Source organism: Bactrocera oleae, chromosome 5, assembly GCF_042242935.1.
Source record: "Bactrocera oleae isolate idBacOlea1 chromosome 5, idBacOlea1, whole genome shotgun sequence".
Taxonomy (NCBI): domain Eukaryota; kingdom Metazoa; phylum Arthropoda; class Insecta; order Diptera; family Tephritidae; genus Bactrocera; species Bactrocera oleae.
In genome coordinates, this window is record NC_091539.1 from 45,731,354 (window position 1) to 45,755,449 (window position 24,096).

The 24,096-nt window shown below is 31.8% G+C and overlaps 1 protein-coding gene across 1 annotated transcript; it reads right to left on the reverse strand.

Annotated features, from left to right (window-relative positions):
- Positions 1 to 455: 455 nt before the first annotated feature.
- Positions 456 to 16,557, reverse strand: LOC106616098 (monocarboxylate transporter 7). The gene is made up of 6 exons (XM_014232586.3): positions 16,300 to 16,557; positions 3,696 to 4,046; positions 3,499 to 3,625; positions 2,558 to 2,701; positions 1,292 to 2,491; positions 456 to 1,188 (listed from the first exon to the last, which is right to left on the reverse strand). The coding sequence occupies exons 2-6, from the start codon at positions 3,972 to 3,974 to the stop codon at positions 1,061 to 1,063; spliced, it is 1,878 nt and encodes a 625-aa protein (XP_014088061.2). The 5' UTR covers positions 3,975 to 4,046; positions 16,300 to 16,557; the 3' UTR covers positions 456 to 1,060.
- Positions 16,558 to 24,096: the final 7,539 nt, after the last annotated feature.

Here is a 24,096-nt window from a genome sequence, read left to right on the forward strand (position 1 = left end):
GATGGCGGACAAGTTTAATATGGAAGTGGCTGAGAAAAATACGCTGAGATATAGTAGATAAAATACTTCAAAAATTTCAGATGCTCGAATGCATGAGCGTATAGAGTTGCAAGCCGTACCAAATAATAATTTAAAAACTAGAAATACTGAAATATTGCTACTAAATATAATATGGACTATGGAAGTTTAAAAATATATTTCAAATTTTGATTACAGAAAGCGGTTACAGAACAAATTTTAGTTTTAGATGGAATAAGTTAATAATTGTAATCAAAATACTATATAACAAAAAAAAATTATTTTAAATTTAAAATTTTAAAATATTTATCTTGATATGGCTTTTTGATTATTTTCCCTAATTAATTATTTTTAATTTCGTTGGTTAAAAATTCTGTTCAAATATCGTATTGAACAATAAAACAATAGTTCCCGAGATGAAAAGTATTTTTTCGCAATTGATTTAAATAATAATATAATAAAGACTTTATTAACAAATTATTTACAGACTTAAATTAATTACATAACAATATCTATATTAACTAAGCGTCTTCGCATCTATATAAATATTATATACAGATAATATAATAACAAGCAACGATTGATTTATACTATCATTTCAACATTATTAATTTTACTTAACTATAAAATATTTCATTATTTAACGGACATTAGCTAACATTCAAAAAATAAATGTTTATGAGCTTAAAACTGTAAATTTACGTATGTATGTCAGTATACACATTTTTGGCACGAACAAAGGCACGAATCACGAATACGCGAACACACGAGCTGAGCCAAACCCTTTATAAGAGGGTTGAACTTGCTCTCAGATACATAATTGTCTACACATTATATTTAGTTGATTCACTAGCCACATCGGAGAGCTGCTAGGGCTGCGGATTACCGCTTTCACTTATTTACATACATATATACATAAAATCTTATATAAGATATTGTAAGCATTTATTTAAATGTTTATGAACTAATGTATAACTTTCATCGTGGCAGGAACGATTTAACAATGGCACACATATTATTATATTTTTTTTCTGAATATTTTCTATTCTAGCGTTGTCTTTTTCTTTTTTTGCAAGAGGTCTTCGATTATCCAAAATGCAATCGCTATAATATTAAGACCATTGAGAACATGCAGAGTGAAACCATAATCGGTGGCGTCACGTATAAGACCTGAGTGTAAAAAGTAAGAGCGAACAAGCGAGTTATATATATTTTATATAATATTATATTTAATGCATTTTCTTTAGGTTTTTTAAAAATCAGTTCAACTTACCAACAATTGGTCCAAAAACCAGTGAAAATATACCGGACATGAGCAGTTGTAGACCCGCTGCGGCCGGTAAACGCTTCAGAGGCACATAGCCGGGAATGATGAGAAGTGCAAAGATTGTGCGGAACGCTTTGAAAAGACCCAAGAAGCCAAAAGTCGCGATCAACCAATAGAAGTCACGGCAGTATATGAGAAAGACGCGCCCCAAACACATGCCCAAGATGCCGATAATGAAAAAATTCTTATTACTCAAAGGTATCTTGGCGGTCAGCAATGGGGTGAGAAAACGCAGTATGACATCGCAAACACCCAGACAAGACATGGCGAAGGCGATTTGTGTGTTAGTGAATTTGAAGTCGGAGAGAATAAAAGGCGTTAAGATGGCGAAATTGATTTCCACGAAGTTTATTATTGTCATGCCCATTGCCAAATTGACATATGTGAAATCGCGCAGCAGATCCAAATCGAAGAAAATTATGACCTTTTGTAGGAATGGTAGTTTTTGGCGCGCCTCTTCTTCTTCTTCTAGCATTTCCTCTAACGTTTTTTCGGGCGCTAAGTGATTTTCTTCCTTCTCGTCAAATTGTTGTGGTTGTTGCTTGTACTGCACGGCCCCTTGTCCTTCATCTAGATGCTCCAGTTGAGTGGGCAACGCTAAATTCTCATGTAAATGTTCCAGCTCATCCTCCTTAATGCTCTCACTCGTCGAAAAAGAGCGCTGTTTGCCTTTGCCACCGCCAACGCTACTTAAACGGCGGAGTTTATGCATTTGAACGCTGTCGCCAGTGCTGAGTCGATGTCGTTGGCTAAGCGTATTTATGGAAGTACGAGAACCGTACCAACCGTCATTGGCGCGCGCCAAACTGTGCGTGTCGGGTTCGACAAATTGTTCTGGCTCTTCCTCCTCAAAGTGCTGCGAAACCGGGCGTAAGGACTCAGCGTCGCCTCTTACTTTTTTCACATGCCATTGCACGGGTTGGAAGATCAGTGAGGCGGCAAAGTTATGCAGCGAGAGACCAGAAAAGATTAGCACGGTGCCCTTTACGCCCACAGCTTGCACGAGAAAAGTAGCTAGATGTGGCAATATAATTGGACCCATGCCGGCTACACCGAACTGATAAGAGGTGGCAGTGCGACGTTTCACTTTGAAGAAAGTGTTAACAGCCATCGAAGACGCCGATACCATGAGACCACGACCGAAGCCTATATGGCAGATATACTTATGTAAATATTGGTTTTTATGTTTTGGAGTTGACAGTAAAAACTTACCATAGAAGAATGCAAAAGACATCATGTAGAAGAGGAATGATTGAGCAAATACTGACAAAAACATGCCGATGAAGATGAGCGTTGAACCGCCGAATGCGACTTGGCGATATGTATACCGTCGGAATAGGGGTCCATTGAGAAGACCTATGAATAAAAAGTAGTTGTTAATGTCGACAATCAAGGGATCATAGGCATTCAGAATTTATGAGAAATTCAGTTCAACCCAAAACCTCTCCGAGACTAACTTCCCCTAGCCGCGGCTTGTTGTCCGGTACGGTTTATTGTTTATTCACAGCTAACTCCTATATCTAAAGGCTGTTTACTATCCGCAATTTGTGACCCGTCCGGTTGCCTACAGCTCGGCACTCGACCGAGCGCAAACAAGAGGAGTGTTGTAAAAATAACAAAATGGATTCAATGTGCAACTATATGCTCCCTGTGTTTACAAACTTTAACTAGCCAATCCTTTTGTCAAAACAAATCGGTCAACGCAACCGGCTTTATCTTTGTAATGACTTGGTTTCTCACTTTGCGGCAAACCACACCAACTCGGTATATGAAATGATCCAATTTCCATCTTCTACCATGTACCATTGTGAATTCACATATCCCATTCTAGGTCCCATTTCTAAATATAAGCTTACTTTTTTTTTCATTTTCACTAAATATTTTTTATTTCAGTTTTTCTAGATATTTTTTGTTTTTTAAATTCTGCATAACAGCTTTTTGTCAAGAGGCGCCAAATAAAAATACAATATGTCGAGATTTAGTGGCGTGATTTTTGAAAAGTTAGTGAAGAAGCAAAAAGCTAGTAACACTCAAGAAAACAATAGATGAAGTTTTACATGATTCAAAAAACTCCCTACATTAGCAAAAAAGGAGAATAGATCGTAAACTGGTATTCGATTCAAAATTATTTATATGATTTCGACAAAACCTACCTGTTAGTGCGGAAACGGCAATCTGTGTGTTGATAATCGTCGTCAGCTGCGAACTGGTGATGCCAATACTGTACATATAATCTCGGAAAATAATACCGAACTGTTGGGCCAAGCCAAATGTCACTAACTGCAAAGAGCACGGTTAAGTCAAGTAAATGTTCATGCGAGAATATATTTCAGTTAGATCAAATACTTACCACAGCAATGCCGCTAGCGACGGTGACCAGCCAACCCCAACCCCCATCGGGCGCTACGAAATCATCGCCCAGATCACTTTTGTCACGACGCTTCTTCTTCAGTGTCTTTTGTTTTGTTGCATTGGCGTCGACAACTGGGGTATTATAGGTTTTATCAAACATGGACTTATCACCATTTAGTGGTAATAACAATTTAGTCAGATGCGGCGAAATGGATCGATCATGTATGTGACCATTGTGATTGTTATTATTTTCATTTATTGTCGTTTCTTGCGCCATCTTTGTTGCTGCTTGGCTTTTTTGTCGGATAATTATGTCGACTTGTCAGAGGTTTAGCATATAAATTGCACACTAAACCAAATTAAAACAAAACGGAAACGAAAATTATGTCTACTTTTTGTTAAGATTAACTTTATCATTATTGCTGTTTGAAGTGAGCACTTGTGACACACTTTATCTGGAAGAACCGTTTTATTCTGAATTTATTGTAAACATTTTTTCCATACATACATACATTTTCGTATTTTTATACTTTTGCAACATGTTGGTACAGAGTATATTAATTTTGTTCACCTAACGGTTGTTTGTATCACCTAATACTAACTGAGATGGATATAGAGTTATGTATATACTATAAAAGAGCAAGCTGTAACATGAGTAAAAATTGAGATATCGTACTGAAACTACATACATGTGTTCCTTGGTAAAAAAAGGGCGAGACCGTATATGGGCGTAATCGGACCACTGTCAGGCCCACAAAACTGAGATACAAAACTGAAAAAAATGGAACTAAATTTTTTTTGGCATTTATGGTACTAAAAAAAGAACAATATTTTTTATAACAATTTAACCAGTTAAAGGGAGTATTTGCAATATAATATATAATACTTAATTTATTATCTAAGCTATTTAATCAAATTATATCTATAGTCTCTTCGAATGAGGTCTGATAAAATTTAATTATCAACATGTGCCCTATTGCTCAACTAAGGGTCGCTATTTTTATTTTAGATTATCGTATAATTATCATGGGAAAATCATTTTTATTGTCAAGCTGAGCTTTACTCAACTCTAAGACAGAGTATGCAAATATTTACAAGAACTGTAACTAGCTACATAAAAATCGCCAAATTTTGATTTTTCTCTAACATAAATGTTTGAGAGGAAAAATATTTTAAACACTCTAATATATATGTATGTATGTACATAATATATTATAATATTAAAACTAGATGATTGATTGTATGTCTAAAAAAAGCTTTGACACAACACATATTAACGGTCTTGTCTACGGGATCTAAATCAGTAAAGTTAAGGAATTAATGTTATTAGAATAAAATAAGGATAACGAAAGCGGTCGAGTTTTACATCCCATCTGGAGTCTTTCAGTGATAAAAAAAAGCCGACCAACCAAATTTTATTTGACGAGCTTTTACCAGGTCATGGATATTTTAAGTGGTACAAGAAAAATTAAATGGCTTCACGGTTAGGACGAAAAATATCACATAAAAATACCTAACATCGAGAAAGTATAAAACATCACAATTCTTTGCAGAGCACATACGTGCAAAGAAAGATGGGCTTAAAAGCAGTTAAAACGATTAAAAATATGGAAAATATTAAATTTATATGTTTCATTTGTTAAGATGGTACTTTCAGTTAGTGGCTTAGAACATTAACTGAAATTTTCAAGAATTTAAATGTATACTCTGTATTTCTTTCCACATCTCTATCTCACCTCATCCATTCTTTCTCTTTCTCTTTCTGTTTCTCTTCTACTCTTAACTTACTTCTTTTAATTAAAAATTTATTTAAATTTTTAACGTATTGGTGGAAAAAACTTACGCGCCCTAATATTAGTAAAACAAATTACGTATTGATTGCTCCGATAAAAATTTAGTCCACTTTGTATGACATTTGAATTTCCCCGCTTTTCGGTCAACTTAAAGATTGGTGATATTATAAAATCTCTTATAATGGTAATTTAGGGTTTGTGTCTGTACTTCATTTATGGCATTTTTCAATTATTTCTTGTGTCCGTTGATACCATGCCATATGCTAGGATACTAACCCCAGAGGCATTTTTTATTGATTAACATGCAATTGGCAAGTGGTGATAATTTTTTGTTCAACAAGCAAGTCAGCATTGTCATTACATACATTACGTATATATCATATATGTATGTAGGTATAAAGGAATATTATGAATAACACCACAATTTAAGCTTAGTCACGCTTATAAACATATATTATAATATATATAAGTTCATATCCATATACATACATATATACTAGTATATATGAAGGGTTTGCAAAATAATTACGAAATGATGAAATTCCCATTTATCGTAAATAGTACGAGTAAGGGGAACTCAATGGGCTTAAGACCATTTCACTACCATCACCTACTTTCCGATATTAGTTATATACGCAGATACGAAGGTATACATATGTGTAGTACATTAGGTTATCTGTTATTTTCCAAGTTGATTTCTTTTCGCAAACGTCCCTTAAGTTTCAGTTTTTGCCCTGATGAAGGGTAAATTTTTTATTTCCAAAACAATAAACTTAATTAAAAAAATATACTATAATGCAAAATTTTCCGTTCTACTCAAAATCCTTGTGTTAAGGGCAACAAGTGAAGCTTCAGGGGCCAAACCAAAATCAACTTGGAAATTAACATACACCTTAATGTACATACAGAACATATATGTATACATCACATGGAAGCATTGTTGTGCGAATATGTCCAATATATCAATGTCAAATTAAAATCCAGTCTTTTCAGAATGAAATTGTTATAAATTAGAATACCTTGCCCCTTTTGTCATTATGCGCAAAAACACAAAACATCGGTCAGCAGACATTTATGTAAGCAAATAAGGAGTATCATGAAGCGACAGTTTAGTTGTGTGATATGAAAAAAGCGTGACTTCATTTTAGAAAGATAACCGAAGGTACAATTCTATATACATATGTATATATTTATACAATAGACGGTGGCGAGGCCGAGTGATATCTATGCCGTATATTATATGCGAATGAAATTGTCATGAGTTATTACCATATACTGTTACAACCTATTGCTACAGATTATAATAGCTTTGTTCAACTAACGGTTGAAACTAAAACTAATCAAGAGAGATATAGAGTTATATTATATATTATAGGTTTAATGCACAAATCTCCTAAACCTTTTAAGATACAATAACCAATAAATTCGTTTAGGACAAATCCCCACCGAACTGTAAAAATTATTGAAATCGGATGATGACAAAGCCCATTCCTCATATAACGGTTCTGATAAAAAACTACTAAAAGCGCGATAAATCAATAAATAAATAGGCCATTTTTACACCCGAGATGGTACAAGAGAGCTTTATAGGAGCCGGGGTCAAAGAAAGGCGATGGCAGTGGCAGCGCCCACATTTAGGTGAAAACCCATATCTCAGGACTTACCAGACCGTTGTCGACCAAATTTGATATGTAATATTATCTTAACCTTCCAGTGCGAAAATGGGCGAAATTGGACTACAACCACGCCTACTTACCATAACACAATTTTAAATTCCATCTGATTCTTTCACTTTCTTAAAATAGGACACTATATGACCAAAAACTGGCAAAATGGGACTACAGTTGTTTAAACCACCAGATACCGAATATGCGGACCCCAGTTCCTAAAGCAAACATTTTATCGAAAATATCGGTCAATCTGTTAGATATGTAATTTAAATTCGGAGCAAATTCTTTTGATCATCTGATAACATTAAGCCAGTATGTTAAAAATGGGTTGAATCGGATGAAGGCTTCTCTTCGCCGTCATATACCTAATACAAAGATTTTCGAACTTCCGGATTATTTTATACCGCATATATCGGTAATATCACGGTTATCGAACATCCGGCTGACTTTACTCCAGTTATAAAAAATTGATAAAAACCGGTCAATACATCCTTTAGATCCCATGTATCTGCAATTTCCAAACTTCCGGTTGGCCTTATACCGACTTCCATATACTATATATAATGATTTTCGTTTTTCTAACACGCCTTGTGACGAATATGTCGTTCAATATGAGTTTTATATTTTTAAAATTGCTTGAAAATTAGTTCTCAAATATACCTGGGCAATGTCTAAATTAATGCAATCAGCCCGTCCTTTTCACTCTGCCCAGTCAATATAGCATATATAGTAATTTTCTTTAAACTGTACAGGTTGGTCAAAATGTGTAATATTTTAATGAAATTAAATGGAAAAGTTTCCTTGAAAATAATGTGGTTTACCACTGAATATACATAAATGGAATTGGTCTAGACGCGATCCTCTTGGACGTTTGATACATTAACTCATGATACCACAAAGTGACGTGGTAAGTGCCATTCAGGCTCTATGCATTTATTAACGGTTTGGTAGATTTTATACAGTTTTTCATGAATTTCTGGGATGGAAAACGATTTCATAAAATCAATTATCTGTTCTCAGGTAATATCGGGGTTTCATTCAAAATTTCACCAAAATTTCTTTTCTAAAACCCGCAAATTAGTTGAACCACTCTCGTATTCAGCGATTATGTGTTTAAGTATAGATATTTTAGTAATAATTGCAAACAAAGAAATTATGGCACTTTCAAGACCGATTTAGTTCGATTGAATATACGCGTGTTTCCATGACTAACAACTTGTTAATCGGTTCTATAAATAATTCTGTATCCCCCAGGGTCATAAGACTGCTTCCAATTTGTTATTAAGTCGGCTAAAAACTATATATAGATATACTTCTAGTATATACTTGTCTATACATTTGTAATCTATATACGTTTATATTTGGTTATATCACGTAATTGCTGGAAAAATTTCGAGTTGGCGCTGCTAATTATGTTACCAGCACCGGAGTTGTCTGATAAAATATCACGACTTAATTTGTTTTATGAATAATGATTGCTGATTATTTGTGCACATATTAACTGTACAAATATTTTATTGTGCGTATTGGATTTTTAAGGTGTACAAATTTATTTTACATATTAACAAATATTTTTTCTGAACAAATTTCGTTGACATTTTGGAGGTTCCGCTAATTTGTTTACATATCTAGATGCTTATCTGTATGTAATTACTACTGTTGTTCATTGTGTTGCTGAAACCAGAAATATAACTCAAAGTTTTTATACATATACGTAAAACGACGACAAATCATATGTGTACAGTGTGTCAGTTCATATTAAAATTGAAAGAATTTTTTTACGCATTCGGCACTAAATTACTTAGAATAAAGGATACGTCCATAAATAATATATATATTCAGGAAATGTTATGCAACTAAATACTATTCAGATCTGAAGCTTAAACTTGGGTTCAATTGGAGATATCAATATCCAATAAAATACTATGTTGGAAAAACTATGGAATTGAGGAATAATGACAACCATTTTTTATATATCGAAAAAAAAAACAAAAAGACCAATCGCAAGAGAACCAGCGAGCTCTTCACCCTCAACAAGGTTCAGATTTTCCTAATTGTAGGAGTTATAACTATACATTGTCCTATTAATGTCCACGCGGTAAGGTTAAAAATTTGGTTGCAGAAGCTGTTTGGAGAGAGACGAGGTAAAAACACTTCCAAAAATTTCCGGAAACAGTCCATTTCTTCTCGAAGTCCCATACACCGTCCCTATAGTGGACTTTGTATCAATGATGATGTTATATTTTCCATAATATGTGTCGGTCCATAATACAGTAACTTGTGCCATATACCTATTCGTCTCTATCTCAAGTAGCATTTGGTACTAATATTAGCGCAGCCTTCAGATTAGTCAACCTATGATGAATATTTTGATTTCCGTTAGGAAAAATTATAACAAAATATTTTCAGGGAGAGTATTTCGCGACATTGAGCCGGAAACTTTTGAGCACCTGATTCTAGACTGCATAGCATTCTGTAGGGATCACATCGTCTCTAGAACGCCCAGCAGGATCCTGGAATGTACAAAGGCTGTGTGAGTGCTGGCTTTTGTGAGTTCAGTTTAAAAGAGGGGAGGGCACTATGGACCTAATAATATAATATTTTCCTTATAGTTTGGTAATTTCCTTATAGTTTGGTAATTTGTGAGAAAACGACCGAATTTACAATATTCTGTCGAGAGCTTACCTATTTATATTATATTTTAAATTCATGGGCTCATTTCTAATTATAAACTAATGAAGAAGCCATGCAATAATTTTAATAACCGTTTGCTTTCATAGATATCCCTAGGAGAAATTAAGGCCAAAGATTTAACATGACTTTATCTGCTCAAAACACACTCGAACAACACCAAGCCCTATCAACAAATTTATTTACAAATAAATATAGCGATACCCGATGATGCGAATATGTGTTTTTCCACTTCATAAAATACTTAAAAAAAGACTTCCGCATATAGTGATTCCCAACCTTGATATGAGTCTTAGCACTATAATATTGCACTTAGAAACTGGAAGGATTGTAACTTAGTAGAAAGGGGAATAGTTCAAATGAGGTGAATCATACGCTGATAAGCGCAGATTTTACTTTTCTTATCAATTGCACACTAGATGTAAATATTTTTAACATTTATTATTGTTGATATTTTTTTATTGAAAAATAAAAGTTTTCGACAAATATTGTAACAGATATTATTCAACCAAAGTTGTATTGAGTAGCGAACCCTAATCTCAATTCAGTGAAAACATGTAAATAATAAACAAAAACTATACACAAAACTTAGTTGCTTGACTGCGAGTACGCACAGGTGACTTAACAATAACATACTAGAAAGAGTTCACTTGTCAAAATATTTGCATACAAGCACTTCTAAGCTGAATTAGCGCACTGTGCCTGGCGAGATGTATACGTAATGGAATGATAAGCTGACATAACCGTTTATTTGATGGTTATGTTGAAAGTTAGAACTTTCATTCGAAGTTTTTGCATGGATCATATACTTGTAGTTATTGTATTATACATGTGTGCAAACACAGCATCGAATGCAAAAAAAAATGCGTTTGATTTGTTAGTAAAAAAAAAACGAGTAAATACAATAAGATACTTTGAGTAGCGGTCCATGAGTATGAAGGGTCCCATAATAGATTTGTTTCATAGCAATATTAGAGCTCAAATTAATTTTCTGAGTGAATTTGTATTCAAATCGCAGGTGTTTAAAAAAATATTTGAACTTTAAAAACAGTTTTTAGCATTAGATACCATTTCTATGAATATGAGTATACAAACAAATAGTTTCTAGGAAGTATTTTCATGGCGTCTCTATTATAGGATGAATATGTAAAGGCATGTGATAGGCAAATGTGATATGCTAAAAATTTTGTTATAATATTTCAACTAGATTTATTTTCCCAACCGAACGGATTACGTAAAACATAAAAGCGGTGTTCGATTCGCCACTTCTCCCCTCACATTGAGTTCTGTTCTGTTACCAAAAAAATTGGCATATGCTTGCAAAAATAAAGTTATCCAATTGAATACAAGAGGATATGTCGATACCGCATTAGAAAGACATAACAGTTTGTTATTTATTTGTGATTTATACTAGGTGCTTGATCGAATCGCTACTCTCCAATGGTCATATCATCGAATTTATACAAATTCTTTTTTTACTTCATGCGCTCTTTGCGAAAAACATGAAAACACATATCCGGGAATTTTTTTTCTCGGAGTATGATTTGTCAAAATTAGAAATTTCAATCAAAGGATGAAAGCTTTCAAGAACTATGATATGTGTATTGGACTAATTGATACTGTGTGTCCCAAAAATGACCGAAATTTGGAAAGTAATTCAGCGACAATGAAAAGGTAAGGTAGGCCGAAACTATTTCAAAACAAAATATCAATTGTATTAGAATAATAGTATTGAAAATTATCAATCAAAAAATCAAATATTTGATATATTTTTCTCTTTTAAACAATAATAACTTCTTAAAGTGCCTAGGATATGTATTTATAATAAAAAGTATTTCCAAGATACGAATTTTTGCCAATCTACATAAAGATCACTTGAGGTCTCAGCCTCAGCCTGTGTTGATTGAGCTATCTATGACATCAATCTCATACGCATCTTCACCATATATGGTAGACCAAGGCGAACAACTTGTCAACCAGTCAATAATGCGTCACTGAAAGAATTTATCTGACATTCAATCGAAAGTGGGCTATGAAGACATCAGTATCAAAGCCAACGCGTGGATCACATAATAATATCAGCAAATGCAATTAAAATGTGAGATTATGGCAATGAAAAAGAAAAAGGAAAAATGACAACAAGCACCACGATTCAAAGTGAGCTATTACAATTGTAGGAGACGAAGTTCAATTACGGTAAATGATAAGAAACCCAGTATGCAGACCAATCGGCGAAGTATTCAAAGAAGGCAACAGAAATGTAGCATACAAATGTATGTATATATGTACATATCTATGAACATGTGTTTACAAACAATCAGAAAGCTGTTAACAATGTCGAGAAAAACAACAACGTTAGCAACCGATTTATTATCAGTAAGTAAAAATGAGACAAATAAAAAAAAATAAAAAACAAAAGTCAAAAAGAGCGGCGCTAAAAACGGTAAGAAAACTTTTGCGTTTTTTTTATATATTTTTTTGTATTTCTTATACCCTGAAAAGAGTACATTAAATTTGCCATAAAGTCTGTACTATGCAGAATGAAACGTAGGAGACTTTATAAAATATATACAAGAATATCCGTCTACCTACTGCCATAGTTTTGAGATATCAATCTGAAGTTTTGCACACGTTCTTTTCTAACCAATAAGCTGCGCATTTGTCGGAACCGCTGATGTCGGACAACTGTAGCATATAGCTGTCATACAAATTGACCGATCAAAATCAAGATAAAAATCTTTTTATACCCTTTTATGCTATAAGAAATGCACATGTGAAGGATCGGCACAGCCGAAGTTAACGTTTTTTCTTCTTGTTTTATATTTATTTTTGTATACCTATGTTATCTATATGTATGTAGATAAGCGGCGACCGCTATGATAAAATTTCAAGGGAATAATGCCGAGCAGAAAACTAGCGCGAGGCAAGTATTAAGTTCCAGGAGGCCCTGAGAATTTGTAGTATGTATGGAGATTTATATGAACGATATAAAACTTTTATAGTGATTATAGTTTGAGTACCAACAACGGTGATTATCGAGTGGGCGGTGTGTTGGCGATTAGATGTATGTAGATATATGCACACACACATACGTAAAATGTCTGTGTATAAAATAATTGCACATGATGGTTAAGCTTTGGAAGTGCGCCCCTTTATTATATGGGTGATAAAACTGTAAGGCGCCAAAAAGTTCAAGAGCGGGGGTACAAAATTAAGCAAGCTGTATTGTGAAGTCACAATTATTATTATTTTTTTTTTTTTGTGACACAAAATCATATTGGAAATCAGCTCCATTTGCCATATGATAATTACGAGCATTTGTTTCACTGATCTCACTTTTTCACACCTGTGTAAAATTCCACACGGCAAATCATAATTTATGAGTCTGGTTAATGGGCTGGTTTTCATTTATTACACATGTTATAAGTGTTATAAGCACATGTGTATGTATGTGATGGTTGTGCGTTATTTATTCAATGCTTGTGTCCATACGCTGATGGATCATTCATTAATACCCGTCAAAGGGCTATGAGGCGCGCACAAAACGAAATGCGCCAACTTGCATAAGTCACCTGATTGATCGGTGCCAACTTAAAAAACAAAAAGCTTAGACGTTATTGCGTATGACAATATGAATATATGCCGTTATGTAGCATACGAAAATACATAAATCTGTTGTTCGCGAGTTTGATAATGAAAGTGTCAAAGCTTATGACGAATTTCTGTCATATGATAAATAGCCTTGACATGTTGGTTTGATTGAGTTTAGATATGTTTCAATTGTTGTAATATAATTGGCAAATTATACTAATTATATTATATTAAAATTAAAATAGTAGCGATAAACAACCAACTTTTTACGTTAGGATCGGGTGGTTTTAATGAAAAAAGGCTTTTTGTAATGATGAAAAATATTTAACAGCGAGTTTATTTGAAATTTTGTGTTTCCAATGCAATCACGAAGTGTTTCAGGGAGTTTACTTTATCACGAACATATGTATTTGAGTGACACAAAGCATTCAGTGAACCTTCGAAAAAGTCTCATGCGAGTCGTTCGTCTACCTCTGTTGATGACGATAATATCCAAAAAGTTAAAGAAAATGTGTTTGAAAATCATCGTATTAGCATCAGAAAGATAGTAGAAACTCAACATCTCTTATGGATCGACTCCATACATTTTGGTTAATGTTTTGGGTATGCAGCCCAATAGTTTTGAGTATGATATCGAGTAGAAGTCGAGACGCTTGACAGCATAAGCTAACCATGAACCAAAATTCGCTGACAGCCCTGAAGGCCATCTCAGCCAAAGCTTATTACAAGTGTATGGAAAGTAGGATTCATCATTAGCATGCTGGTATTGACATAGGACTGTTTTTGAATGCGAAACGGGTCAAATTTGATGAATGGTAGTAATGTTTTCTTCTCCTTTAATTTAATTTTTTTTTTACATTTAAGATAGAAAAATTGTTTTCACTATTATGTTTTTTTTCATGTTTTTATTTCATTGATGTTGCCTTATTTTTAAGTAACGTTATTCTATTTTTGTATGCATTGGTTTTACTTTTATAGGTTTTTTTATAAATATTAATTTATTATATTTATATAAAATTATTTTGTCTCCTTTTTATCTTATTTGTATTTTGTTACTGTTTACTTATTCTTTAATACTTTTTCATAAAACTTTATGTTAATCAAATCAAAAAAAACTTTGTTTTTATTTTTATTTTTTTTTTAATGTCAAGTTTTTACTTATTTTTATTAGCAGAAACTTTTTGTTTTTATCGAAACGATTTGTATAATTACTTATAATTTCGTTATGTTTTCGGTTATTTTTATTATATAATTATTATTATATTTTTTTTTAATTTTCTGTATGTTTTTGTTACTTTAACGTATGTTTTTAAATTTGTTAGTTAATTTTTCCAGCTAATAGTTTTTATAATTTTATTTGTTTTTAGTAAAATATATAAACAAACATTTTTTGTGAATTTTCTGTATTGTGTTTTAATTACAATATATATTTAATTCAAATCATTTTTGGTTCAATTATTTAATATTTCTTATTCATAATTGTATTTATTTCTGACAATTATTTATTGTAATTTTGTTTTTATCTTCAATTAAATTGTTTTTAGTAAAACAAGGATTTATTAGATTTCGACTATTGAATTTTTTTAGTAAAATATATTATATATAAATTGGTATTAATTTTCTGTATTGCATGTTTATTATAATTTTGAATATATTATGGATAACATTGTAATTATTTTACCTTCATAAAATTAGTTTTGTATGGTTTTTTACTTATTATTTATTTTTTTTAACTTTTATTATTATTTTATTTTCTGTAATTTTATTTACTTTTAATTAATTTATTTTTTAATAAAATAACGATTTATAAATTTGTTTTTATTAATATTTCGCTAGTTTCTTCTTATTATTTTTTATATATGAATATCTATTTATTTGGGTATCTTATTGTTGTTTGCCTAATTGTAGTTTTTTTTTATCAACTAAGTTTATGCAATTATATTATTTATTTATTTATATAATTATTATTTTAATTTATTTTTGGTTATTGTTTTTTAGTAAAATAACGATTTAAAATTTTTTTTTTAATATTTGGTAAACATTTATTTTTTAATATTTGGTAAAATTTTTTTTTATTTAATATTTTTATTTACTTTTGCTGAGATTTTTATTGATGTTTGTATAATTTAGTTATAACTTTTATTTTATTAACGTATTTGTTTAATATTTTATATAAGTAAAAATGTGCTGATATAATAATTTTACATTTTATGTGACTTTCTATTCATGTTTTACTGACTTTTCATTTTATCATTTATTTGAACTTATTTTATTTTCTTCTTTGTTGATATTATTTTTATTAAGCTTTTTACAATATATATTTTTTTTATTTTATTATTTGTAATAATTTTTACAAATACATATTATATATTATCACTTTTATTATTTCATACATATTATTATTTTTGTTTTGTTTTTTGAGTTTAATATATTTTTTTTCCCCGACCTTCCTCCATATTTCAATTACGTTTTAATAAATTGCACTATTTTCATTTTGTTTTTTTATTTAAGTAAATGCTACTTTCTACTATTTGAAAACATTTCAATAATATTTTCCTAAAATTTTGCGACCTTTATACATTTTAATTCTTATTTCTTCACATTAATATTCACGTCCGCAATGCGACTGCCTTTATCAGTTTAATTATTCAGTTGATTGCATTATGTTTTTTTCTAATTTCATTTTAATTATGACATTTAATATACACGTCACATTAAATAACGATCACCACACAATAATCAACTGCAGCAGCAATAACAATAAAATTATTTAAATAATATGTAGGAAAAAACTAAATCCACAAGCGTTTTCTCAATGTTATAGAGTATTATCGTTTAGTTGTAAGTAAGTAATTACATTTTTTTTTTGCTATCCATGCACAGCTCTATTTCGAAACACGCGCCTACAAAATAGTCAATGCGCGACAATTATCTCAGCTTGTTTGTGCTTAATTCGTTTCCCAACTCGTCGCAAATACGCAGCACGGCTTAAATTCCCGTCAGGCTTTTGTCGCCACCTAAGGTTTCCAAAATTATATGCACGTATGTTTGTGTATTCACATCGACAAAACAACAACTTAACTGCTTCGCCGCTCGACAGCAACTGAACGTTTTTAGCACCAGAAGCGTTCGCACAACAGTTCGCCAAACCGATCCGCCCCGCCCCTCTAACACACAATCAGTCCGGTGTGGTATAGTATAGATTGTGCAGTATTTATCATTGATAAAGCACGGTCATTATCAATTTTTCATTACCAAAAATAAAAACAAGTGTTAGGTGACTATATTATCAGTTTACGATGGTTGTATGTGTTGTTGTTGTGTTTACCTGCATTCACTTTCAGTGTTCTCACCCCCACTTGCCGATGGTGTTAGCTAACAAGGCTTCAAGGGCTTGTGCCAACTCGTTCATTTTATAAAAAATAAATAAAAAATATAAATAAATAAAACAAATTATGAAAAAGTTATTTTCATAAAACGAATTCAAATCACATTACGGCATCATCATTCCAAAAATATTAATACTGGATATCAAAGCGGAAAAATGTGCAAAGCGTTCGGGGGCTTTACTCATCCAGAGAGTGCATGTAGCGAGATCTTAAAATAAATATCAAACACTTCCGAACGTAAACGCGCGCCGCGAAAAAACTCGTCATTACTTATTATTTACAGACATGCAGAAACATCTGCTGACATAAAATTTCATATGAAAACAATGCGTCACAGTACAAATGACGAATATTCCGACTATTTGGTGATACCGCTTTTAAAGAAGCTAAACTCAAACCATATAAAATTTTCGAATTGTTCGCTTTGTTCGGTTTAAGAGGCACACCTAGTGTAAAATTAAAAAAAAAAATCGATTTATTTAGGTTAGACAGGATATATCATTTGTACCTTCAAAATAACATATTAATATTTTTAATCGATATCTCAAATATTGTTTTAGCTTCAGTACAATCAGATCAATCAGTTTATCTTCGATCGAAAAAGTATTTCTCAAATTTGCGAACCTACAAAGTATTTTTTAGTTTTCGAGATTAACCAGACCAAAAGCGTTCAAAATTGGGGTAAAATTCTACTTTTTGATTAAAACGCTGCCATTTTGTTAGTTTTTGAGATCGCGTGTAACTTTATAAAATATTTAATTTTTACTTTGTATTCTTAAAATATGTATAAATATACTCTTCAATTCGCCCAAATCCCCTTTTTTTAGGCTGTCACACTAAAGATAATGACTTAAATTGTTGAAAAATTGCCTAACTTCTAAATTTTTTTTCAGCAAAGTTGGAAATACGAATTACTTATTGTTTTTTGCTCACAAAAGTGAGCGTTTTCAAAAAAAATATGCAATATTTATAAAAAAATAAATGAAACTAAATATGAATTATTAAAATTTTTATAAGAAATAAATGAATATCGAACATAAAAATCTATACATCTTTCTCTCTTTAATATTCTTCGAAAAATACTGTTCAAATTTTAATAATTGCAATCATGCAATCAGAACTGAGGGACTTATTAATTCGGTGAACCTCTGAGAAACTGTACTTGCAATGGTTTTAATAAACTTGGTATATTCAAAAACCATAAATACTGGAGATCTATGTTTTCGATGTCACTTATTTATTAAAACAGAAGCAAAGCGGATTTTCGCATAAAATTAGTAGTTTGAGTGGCAGTGTGACATAGCACATAATCTTGTTGAAATCAGTAAATGTCAACACTTTTGACACGAATTCGCCGGTAGCGAACGTCTATCGAAATCAACCACTTTTGGTAGAGCTTGAATATAGTATAATATCAAAAATCCGCTGTCCTAAAATTATTTTATCACATCTTTGTATAAAAATTTGAATCAAACATTAAAATTTCTATTCGAGGGGGGACATAAAAATTCAGTATATATAATAAAGTTTATTTCCAAAACATAACGAATTTTTATGGCCCCGACTGTATGAACGTAATGTCACATATTTAAGATTGTTGTTTATAAATAAATATACATTATAAGAAGATAGTGTGATTTGAGTTTAAGACTTTGTAGCAAAAGAACGAATCAACGAGGGAGTTTGGGAATACAAATTTTTTTTCCAGAAAGTCATATTTTTAATTGTTTAAAGAAGTTATTATGTTTTGAATTGGAAACTTATGTTCTAAAGTATACTTGAATGATGTGATACAATTGAATACAATAATAATTCATAATAAATGGAAAGTAGTGTGGTCAGTTTCATCCATTAACGTAAAAATGGGGAAACCCAAATCATTAGCGCGTAGAGAAAACTGTATAAAGAGCTCTCAACTCAATGAAGATTAACAATTTAGATTCAGTTGTCAATGTCGAGATAAACTAACCTAACAGTATAACATTTCACTTCTATAATGCACTAAATATAGCTTAAACTTTATATTTTATGTGTATGAAAGTTTAAATTATTCAATAAACAATTTCACTAATTCAATGAACAACTTGGCACCTTGCCCTTTATCGCACTGGCTATCAATAAATTGAGATATTCCGTCTTAAAACATAATAGAACTTTGCACCCATCACCACCGAGAAATACTTTGATCCCCACTAAATGCGCGATCGACAACTGCAAAGCCCGGACCGAAAACGCTTGCATTGCGCTTTGTCACTCGTTAATCAAATAAAAGGTAGGAATTACAAAATTTTTTATATGGCAGTAATTATCATAAAAATTAACTGGTTTGTACTGTACTTTTTCTTTGGTGATAAACAAATATCTGTAGGCAATTAAACAGTTATTAGTTATGACGGGTTTTATATCCTTGGTCGACATTGACTTTAAACTTAGCACAGTTGAAATTTATCGGCCACCAATGAAGGATTATAAAACGGTCAAAATATACAAGTTTACATATACAGTGCTGTGCAAAAAATAAAAGCATTTCATGTTACTATTTTATTCATATATTTTTCTACTATTTACCAAGCATCGGAAAGTGACGAATCGAACAAAACAGCTGGTGTAAACTAAATATATAGAGAAAGAGAGAAGTGGGTCAACTAGAGCTAGAATAGAAAGTCTAAGAAATGACTGTTACATGTAACAGACAAGGAAACAGAGATCAGATAAGCGAGTAGAAAAGTGACGAATCGAAAACTCAATATTGTTCAAAATCGGTTTTTCCAAAAAATAAGAATTATCTCAAAACATGTTATCACTAATTTTTTTTAAATTATACCGTTAACCGTATATCTATGGTTAAATTGCTTTCCTTGACTACTCCACCATTTGGTTAGGCTGCTCACAATCAACAATTTTCTGACTAAATACAAAAGTTAATTTTGGAAAATACCTTTGTTGCCTAACTAACTATACAGTTGCGAACAGAAATTGATTGCTAGAAAATGTTCCGAGGCAGGAAAACAACTGTAAACAAGTCAATGATCTTAAAATAAAACTTTTTGGTTATTTTCTTATATGTAAACTTCTTTTTATATTGGTCATATGGTTTAAAAATTTTCTTTTGTACTTCGCTCTTATTTTTTTAAACACAACTGTATGAAAATGTATGTATAATATATATCTCTATATATATGCATAAGTATGTATATGTCAACATAGTCAACTCAACAAAGTCCAAAATGGGTGTGTCGTATTTTGAACCACTTGTTGAAAGAATAAAACCAAAACACGGCGATAAAACAAACATCTCACATATTAAAAAACAAAACAAAAAAAAAGAATAACAACTATTGCGTGAGAATAGTCAAAATAATTTCTAAAAACTGTCAAGCAGCCGCTTGTTCGTATTAATATTAAAACAACACCCATATAAATGCATACTTATTGTAGATACGATCAAGTATACATATGTACATATGTGTATGAATATGTGTTATTATTATAAGTATCAATTTAATCCGGACAACAACGGAGAGAGTTTTTAATTGCAAATACATCTGTATGTACATACATACATTTGAGAACTTTCGTCACAATTAAACAATTTCTGATTTTCCACTTACGATATTTGTTAAACACTTAATATGATAAGTTGTTTATAAAAGAAATATAAACTTTGCAAAGTCAGCTAATAATAATTTGTATAGACAATATGGATCTTTTTCTTATACAATAAGTAGCATGGTTAAAAAATGTAATAGACAGTTAATTAAACTTGACTTACCATGCCCACAGATCGTATAATCCTTTCGCGTGGAAATTGACCTGTAAGAAATAAACTATTAAAAATATTACTTTAAACGGTGTGTAACAAATTCTAATTATAGAACAGGGTCGATAACCATTAAACAAAACACATATATTTGGTACATTTTTTGGGGTTATAAAACAGGTGTATCTCGATTTAAGACAAAACTACATTCGTATGGAAAAGTTAGACAGTTATAGAAATTCAAATAATAAGTAGGGGAATTCATATAGACGATTTTAATCAGCTTAAAATTTAAAACATACATATGTATGTATATACAACTTCATAAAGCAAAATTTAATATTATCAGAGGTAATAACGTCAGGTATTTCTTTTTTTAAACAAATTAACTAAAATATTAGTTCATTCATAAAAATTAAGCTTTTCTTGATTTTTACAAGTAATGCTGGATACGAGGTTTCGACGCGTAGCTGATTTATTGACGAAGACTCTTTATATCATAATTTCTGACAGGTCAATTGCGATTTTCATCATTAGAATATAAGATTGGAATCCGAAGTTGATGATAACTTATGGAAATAGTAGTAGAGTAGACTCGGCTGGGCTCTTTAAAATTGGCTCTACATCTGGAAATGGGTACGGAGAGAATTAAGAAAGTTCGCTACAAAAATCACATAATTCACAAAAATCCATATTATCATCGCAATGTCTGCAAGTAACAAAAATTGGAAAAAAGGTGCAAACATTGTAATTGAAAACAAAAGGTTCAAAGAAGTACGGAAAATTTCTCAGTTCTCGGCAAACAAATATAGTAAGTACTTATGTATGTAAGTAAGATATTTTTACAAATGCATAGGATGTGTAGACTCACATACACACATACGTATTTTTTGTTTGAGAATAACGAAGTTGCCACAGCATAGTTTGAAATATTTCTTTTACAATAAAATAACACAAATTCATTGCATGCTTTTCGGCGGCATGGAATTTCACTTGCATTAAACAACAACTGCCGCAGCGGAAATATGCTCACACACATATATACTACCACTACACACATAATCAAAATGAGAACCGTCTTGTAACAGCTTAACAAACGTAATATTTCTTTATTCTACTTTTTTTCATGTGACATTTGATTATCAAAAATTCACTGTTAACAGATTTATGAACTTAACAGACTTATGTTAACTGTCAATATGTGCACGCAACAACTGCAGCTGTCTTGAAAGCAGATATATTATAGGTGTGCAAAAAAATGTACAGTTAATCAGCCCCACACACCGGTGTGCTGACTCACATCTACCAATACACTCATATTGGGGGAGGATAAAAATCGATATCAAGCAGCCAGCTGCAGTAAAACAGCTGGCGGCACAGCGGACAACAGGCTTGACCAGTCGTAAGTAATATAATATTGATAAGACACCAATGTATGTTAACAACGTAGCAAATACAAATACAAAAACAAAAGGCCAATATTTTCAACAAGTTCGTTGCGTTGCTCTCTCTTAACTTCTCTGCGCTTGATTCACTCTCATCATGCACTCTCTGCAATGTTTGTTTATTTAGCACTGGTTTGATGGGATTAGAAACTGGTTTCGCCACCAGCTGTGCTCTGCCAGAGACCATGTGCTGGTAGGTGAGCGCTGACTAAGTCAAAGTGCACAACGCATATTTTCATATGCATTAAGCAGGTAAAAATATGTAAGCGTGTATGTGTGTGTAAGTATTTGCTGTGCGGCGGTGCAATTTGTTGCTTTTGCAGAAAGAAAGTACAAGTGAATATTTTACGCTACCTGCAAACTGTAATTGCGTTAACTCTCATCTCCTCCGCTACTTGTGTTATCGCTTCGGACGTCTATTTGCTATTTTCAGTGTCATAAATCAAATTTTGATTTTTTTGTGTGCATTCGGTGCACAGACATATGGTATACAATGTCCGACGCGCTCTCAGCCACGCTTGTCTGTTTCTCTCTTTGTTGTCTGGCTAAATGCTTGCGGTCTTGTTTGGGTGATGGCACCGGTAAATAATCGACTTTTTGTAAAAAAAAAAAATTATCATGGAATTGATTGGTTTAAAGAATATGTATGCCATAGTGATGCATAGATATTGTAAAAGTGCTAATATTTTGTTAACACCAAAAATATTCTGGTTGACTTTTGATTGTAAGTAAATTGTGCGTTTTTTTAAGGGATAAATAATTTATTAGAAATAAAAACCACATTTAATAGCTCAAAATTTTTCTCAATTAACCGGTCTTATTTCGTTAAAACCACACCGAATTTCAAGTTTCTAAGCCAATTTTTTACCAAAGATAATCGAATAATTATGGACGTCGATAAAATTGGCAAATTACTTGTAAATTACCAAATTCTTGCTATAATCCGATTCATCGAAGTTCCTCCCTATAAAAAGATGATGTATTATGTTCATTGATATTGATTTAAGAACAATAAAATTCTAGAAAAACTTGCTGGTAGAACTCAACAATAAAAAGAAACGTTGGCACTATCTTCAGTTCTAAAAAATGTAGACTAAAAATTCCGTCGTCTTGGAAACCACACAATGTTGTAACATTTTTTAGTGGCGAAGGATCCTAGATCCTAACCGAATAAGACAATATTGCATATTTACATATCGGATTAGTCAGAAAAGTGGCATTTGTCATACTCGATTACATTTGAAAATAAATGTTTACGATTTTTAAACACTTTTTCGTAGTAAAACATTTCGAATTCTTTTGTCAAGATATGCTGAGCATAATTTTTTAACGAATGAGTTCACTTTGACAGTTGGTTTGGCAGCTATCCCTCTAGGAAATTCTATAGTTCTACAATAACACCCTATAATATTCAAAAAATAAAAAAAAACAGAAAGAATTGTTAAAAATTGATTAAAAATAGAAAATAAAACCAAACAAGCAGAGAGGAACAGTCAGGAGAAGAATCAAATAACCTATTTTGAATTTTATATACTGACACGTTGCGGGCAAGTTTAATGCAAAAACATTTGAATTTTTCTGCTAATTGAAACAACTAATAAAAATAAATAGATAAACTACGAAATGCTAATATTCTAAAGCAATTACTCAGGGCTATTTGAGCTTAAATAAGTATTTAAAAATTTTTAGTAAATAAATACTTGATAATTCATAAGTTTTTTATAGTTTCGCATAACAGTCACCAGGTTTCAAAGATACATATATTTTACAACTACACTTGGATTAAATATAACATTTTTACAATTCTTTCTTTTTCTTACGGAAAATAGGTACTTTAAGTATATAGTCGCCATGTTAGGGTTAACAACTCACTTCTGTTACTTATTTGGTAAAGCTGTAGTAACATAAGAACACAAACACTCTTGCAGATATACAGACACACACTCAAAACGGCAGACAGCTGAGCATGACGCCAACGACAATGAAAATGTCAGCGGAGCTCAGTATTGCTCAGCGCGGCGCAGTTAACAATCGGAGGTAACAGCGAGTGAATTTCGTGA